The sequence below is a fragment of the Nematolebias whitei genome, chromosome 21 (genome assembly GCF_014905685.2).
Source record: "Nematolebias whitei isolate Nwh7 chromosome 21, NemWhi1, whole genome shotgun sequence".
Taxonomy (NCBI): domain Eukaryota; kingdom Metazoa; phylum Chordata; class Actinopteri; order Cyprinodontiformes; family Rivulidae; genus Nematolebias; species Nematolebias whitei.
This window is the reverse complement of record NC_056518.1, coordinates 26,911,831-26,917,850: the sequence shown is the minus strand read 5'-3', so window position 1 is coordinate 26,917,850 and position 6,020 is coordinate 26,911,831. Positions and strand designations below refer to the sequence as shown.

Genomic DNA, 6,020 nt, shown 5'->3' with positions numbered 1-6,020 from the left:
CAATTAGGGGTAACGTTTAAGTGATATTATTTCATTAATTTTGATTGCAATATATGCACACTGAAGAAACTGCTTAAAGGAAGCTTGAAATAACTTGGACAACAATTTAACAATTTAATCAAGGAACTGCTGCCCTCTAGTGGTCGAAATCTTAACTCCTAATACCAAATAAAAGTCAGGTCCTGTCTGCTGCACGGTTTCTTTTTGTACGTTGTCCAGAGGACCAGACTTAACTTTGTAGGATGTTTCTACCTGAATTATTGAGCATGAATAATGATATGAACTCCTAAGAGGCCTACTTGTAATTATTTTCGCAGAAAGAGAAGGAAAAAATAACAACAAACATTTAATTAAATGTGGTAATAAAGGTTGGCAAGGTGCACACGAGAATATATCTATAACTTTAAATATTATAATACAGAGTGCGCACAGGAAATAAGAAGTGATTCATAGTGCGCTACATAAAACGCACGCACACACACAAAATCCCATCGGGCTTAATGAATGCCAGAAATGTGAATTACTGAAATATTTTTCGAGGAACTATTAGGATGAGAAGTATAGCTGTTATTCATTTTAAAAGGAACATCTCAAATGATAAAGAGTGCAGGTAAAGAAAGTAGCCAAAATTGGGCATTTTAACTTGCGCATGCGCAGTATCAGTACGTTTCATAGCGCAGACTTCCGTCAACACAATATTGGAAACCGGAAGTACGTTCAGAATGTCATGTGATTTTTAGCTTGCAGCTCTAACTTAGCATGTAGCGCACATCAGCTGGTTTTAAAGCAATTTTAAGACGGTATGTGAACTTGTTTTTGGATATTCATACGTTTAAACATTTGTATCATTATCAGGCTGTTGACAACCGGAACTGTTAGCGTCTGACTTTTATTCACATAAAATAATTTCTGCTAATTAGCTGCCATGTTAGCATTAAAGCTCCTTAAGTTTGTACCTTCACTTCAGTTTTTTTATTTGTGGAAAGCTTTATTATGTAATATATATATTTTTTTCCTTCACACAGCCATTCAGAGACAGTTACTGATATTATTACCGTTATGGCAGATGTAAGTATGATCTAAGTTTAATTCCCTTTTTTACAGTTTATTTTTTGTTGTTGATGTTTTTACATAAGAAGAAGAGGAAACTTTTACCACATGACTGATGATAAACGATGCGGCGCAGTTTGGTTTGTTGAAGTCAACATAACATGCATGTTGTGTTTGGATGTAGCTGTGAAGCTAACTTCCGTTTCTTAATGTACATTTGTCTCAGATTGTTCCGTTTTATTTTAAATCTCTGCTGAGAGTCTGATCTGTAGATTTCTGGATTACGACAACAAATCGTGTACAGCTGTTGACTTGCAGGCAACCGATTTTATCAACAACAAAAGCTTAAATCTTGTTTTGAAGCTCAAATTCAAGCCACGTCCTATTTGTTTATTTCCTTCTAAGTTAAAAGCAAAACTCATCATTTCAACAAATAACAAATAGGACAACAAATAAAATATTAAAGACTTACCTGAGGGTCAGTTTTATCTCTAGGTAATAATTAGTTTTTTGTATATCAGGGAAAACAATAAACATGAATTTGACCAAATTTGTATTTATTGATTAAAAATAAAACTTATAATTAAACACTATTCAGTTCAGTTTATGGAATGTGTAGTTTAACCATGATGCTCTCGTTTCTGTTGATTTATTTAAGATGTAGAATACAGAAGCATCTAAAAAATATTAGAATATTTTTAGAATATATTTTTTGTCACTCATTGCAGAAAGTGAAATTTTTGTTATATAGATTCATGACGCACAGAGTGAAATATTTCAAGCCTTTATTTCTTGTAATTTTGATGATTTACAAACAATGAAAATCCCTAATTCAGTGTCTCAGTGAAATAGAATATTCCACAGTCAGCTTTTGTACCTTTGTCAGTGTGGGCCTGTGCCGAGTCCTGCTGAAAATGAAATCAGCGTCTTCTTAAAGCTCATCAGCAGAAGGAAGCATGAAGTCTCTAAAATGTCCTGATAGATGCTGCGTTGACTTGAGGACTTCAGAAAACAGTGGACCAGCGTTAGCAGAGGACATGGACCCAAACCATCAATGATTGTGATCTTTACACTGGACTTTTAAGCAACATGAATTTTGGACCTCTCCACTCTTCCTCCAGACTCTGAGACCTTGATTTCTAAATGACATGCAAAATTAACTTTCATCTGAAACGAGAACATTGGACCACTAATCAACTGTCCAGTTCTTTGCCGCCTCATCAGGTAAGACGCTTCTGACATCTCTGGTTCAGGAAATGACTGGACTTGAGGAATGAGACATCTGTAGCTCATGTTGAGGAGTTAAGCAGCTGATCAGGGTGTGACACCAGGAGTTTACAAGATTGACTCTTCACAATATTCTCAATTTTCTGAGACACTTGTTTCATTATCTGTAAGCCATAATCGTCAAAATAACAAGAAGTAAAGGCTTGAAATATTTCCCTCCATGTGTAGTCCATCCATCCATTATCTTTACTCGCTTATTCCACTTTGGGTCACGGGAGTCGCCGGTGCCCGTGTCAAGCAATCACTGCGAGGGGCGGGGTGCACCCTGGACGGGTCGCAGGTCCATCACAGGTTTATAAGTTTCACTTTCTGAAATTATTGAAAAATAAATTTGAACTTTTTCACGATATTCTAACTTTTTTAGATGCACCTGTAAATTTGACCGCTTAGTTTAGGTTCATATAAACCACCAGCTTTTTCAGCATTTTAATCCAGCTCCAGCATGTTTTTTATTTTGCAGGATTTAAAGAGATTCCTGTACAAGCAGTTGCAGAGGTTGGTGTTGTTAAAGAAACACAAAGTTATCAGTAACTTCTTACATGTTTAATTTATAATCCTGTTTAATCTCATTCAGTGTTGAAGGTCTTCATGCTGTTGTGGTGACTGACAGAGACGGCGTTCCAGTTATTAAAGGTGAGAAACCAGTTCTGAATCATCTGATTGCATCTAAACACTGGTTCAGTTAAATCAAATGAAGCATAATTTCACACTGCCCTGGTAGCATGAATATGTATCCATGTCTCTCATTGCAAACAAAGTCCATTAAAGAAATTAACTTCTATTGACACAGGGGGCACAGAAATATTACATTACACAGCCAGGCCAGAAATTTATGACATTTATGTGACATGCATGATAGGCTGCCTTCAGGCCCAGGCCTCCCTGGAAAAAGAGATCAGTGATCTCAATGGGATTTGCCTGGTTAAATAAAGGTTAATAATTTAGGGACCAGTTTACATGAACAGTTTCCTCGTTATTTATTTGTAAAAACAAAAACGCGATGCCTTATTTTCTAGTTGGAGTCTTGTAATCAGTATTGTTAAATATACCAAGGTGGTACATTTACTGAATTTCTCTAATGAAACTGTGAACATAAAGTTAGTTTTTGTTTAGAGCAGCTTATTTTTTAGTCTTTGGTCTAATTTGCATCAGTTTGCTGGAATTTAAGTTACTGGAGGTTTGTGTATATTTATTCAGACTATTGAATGATGATGATGACGTTCTCTAAAAATCACTGCTGTATTTCTGCAGTTGCCAATGACAACGCCCCGGTCCACGCTCTGAGACCTGGCTTTCTGTCTACCTTCGCTCTGGCCACAGATCAGGGCAGCAAACTTGGCCTTTCCAAGAACAAGAGCATCATCTGCTACTACAACTCCTACCAGGTAAACATAATCACTCACCGTGCAATCAAAACCTATGCCTTGTGCTTTTAGGCCTCCTTCAATAGTTTCGAGAGTCCAAATGAACTGGGGTTTTCCTTCATTAGTCCTGAACAAACCTGCAGCGCAGCAATGCTTTCATATGTTAAATTAATTTATAAAACACATTTAAAAACAACAAAAATGGTTAAATCATGTCATCTGGACCAGTTTCTTTAAAAAAACAACCAGTTTCTTTCTAAAACAACTGCTGTTGCCTGATTACAATGAGTAGAAGGTGTATTCTCCCAAAATAGAATCCAGGGGAGCATTTAAATTGAGAATAATACCAGCCGTGAATAAAACCCTGAGGAACGCCATGATAAGGAGGAAGAGAATAACTATAATTCTGTCAGTTCTGCAAAAATCTGCACAATATTAGACCATTAAAAAATACATCACAGTAACTATAAACTGAATTGAAATTTTAGGCCTCATACAGCTTTTATTCCGTTTCTACATCCAACTTTTACTTTAACTGATCATTTCCTTCAGTCACATGATCAGCGCCCCTAAGATCTTGTTTATTAATTAAGTTATTCCATTTATTTTACTAAAGAGTTCATCAATCCACTTTTACCTTTTTTATTCAGAATCATGGAGTTATGAAATATTTTAGTAAATTATTATATTTATATTTGTCTTCAACGTGTCATTGGTCTCTTGTAAACGAGACTAGCAGTTTAAATAAAGCTAAATAAAATAAATACAACTTTGCATAACATTGAAAAAGACAAAAGTATTTTGGCGCCTGTTTGTATTTAGTCTTAACTTGGTCTTAGATTCCAAAACACCTTTTTGTTTAGTTTAAATTTGAATCTCGTGAAACTTTCATGAACTTTTACAAGCTTTTCTAAACAGTTTGCAAATTTTTTTTTTAAAGTCTGAATGTATTAAATGTTTTTAATGTTAACCTTTTTAAAAAGTTAAAGACAAAAGGGAGGAACTGGGCCTGATTTGGGGTTTAAAGCCGATCATTTTTGGAACCCAAATGTGACAAAAACTAAATTTTAGACTTTTTTTTTTAATCTCCTGCCAGCTGCTATGTTTGTGTCAGCATTAGCACTTTGCTTTTCTCTCGTGGATTCAGCACTTATTCGTCAGTCAGACTTTAAGGGGAATAACTTTGTGGTAATTGTATGTCTGTGTTGCACAGATCGTGCAGTTCAATCGTCTCCCTCTGGTCATCAGCTTCATCGCCAGCAGCAGCGCCAACACAGGTAACTTCTGTCTGAGAGTTTTGGCTCGAGTAGTTTCACTCTCATTCTGAAATCACTGAAGTTGAAATAATTATTGAATGTGATTAACAAAATAATGTTGTGAATTTAAAATGGCTAAACAGTCTTTAACTCCTCAGTATGGTGATAGTCTGAGTTATTGTGGGTCACATATTTACCAATGATGATGGAAGGTGATGCAGCTCTGTGTTTTGTGTCCTCAGGTCTCATTATGAGTCTGGAGAAGGAGTTGGCTCCACTAATAGAAGACCTGAGACAGGTTGTGGAGGTGACATAAGCTAAGATTTACCAGACAACCTGCTGCGATGCGTTCACGTCCCGTTTGAAAACCTGACCGCTGTTTGCTTTCGTGTGGACCAGTTTCTTACTCGCAATGAAACTTTGCTGTAAACTTTCGCTCAGTCGACTTTGCTTTCCAACATTTCCGTGGCGTTAAAATCAAAATAAAGATTTGAATTTTGACAACGAATGTAGTTTTTTCTTTTATTATACATTTTATTATACATTTCATGTTTATTACGGCAGCTGTAGCTGAGACGTAGCTTTTGTAAAGTTACCAAAAACAAACCCAATGATTTTATACAAACGTAAAGATAATAAAATATCAGCATGATACAGAAACGGTAAATTACATAAAATTTACAGATGCTCAAATGGTGCAAAAATTTACAGGAAATTTTGATTTTGGGAAAATATGATATTTTACATTAAAGTGATTTTCTAAATAATCACAATGTCGGGATTTTTTTTATACATGAATTGGTCATAAGCAATGTTTTCATCCACTGATGAGGTGACAAACATTAAATACGTTTAAAGATGGCTGCACATCTGAAACACTCAAACCCATAATGCATTGCTTCTACTGTCCACTGCAATGTGCAGCAGAATCTGACACGTCTGAGTCTGCAGCAAATACAACATTCATAGTGATGATAGAGGTAAACGGATAAATGCCGGTGTATTTTTAGGCTTGAGACTTTAAAATGGTTGTTTTTTTTCAGTGGGAACAACTGGAAGAGTT

General features: G+C 35.7%; 1 protein-coding gene across 1 annotated transcript; it reads left to right on the top strand.

The window, feature by feature from the left end:
- The first annotated feature begins 698 nt into the window (after positions 1 to 698).
- Positions 699 to 5,465, top strand: lamtor3 (late endosomal/lysosomal adaptor, MAPK and MTOR activator 3). Its single transcript, XM_037694565.1, has 7 exons — positions 699 to 800; positions 1,026 to 1,068; positions 2,798 to 2,832; positions 2,912 to 2,970; positions 3,589 to 3,722; positions 4,915 to 4,978; positions 5,200 to 5,465. The coding sequence occupies exons 2-7, from the start codon at positions 1,060 to 1,062 to the stop codon at positions 5,271 to 5,273; spliced, it is 375 nt and encodes a 124-aa protein (XP_037550493.1). The 5' UTR covers positions 699 to 800; positions 1,026 to 1,059; the 3' UTR covers positions 5,274 to 5,465.
- Positions 5,466 to 6,020: the final 555 nt, after the last annotated feature.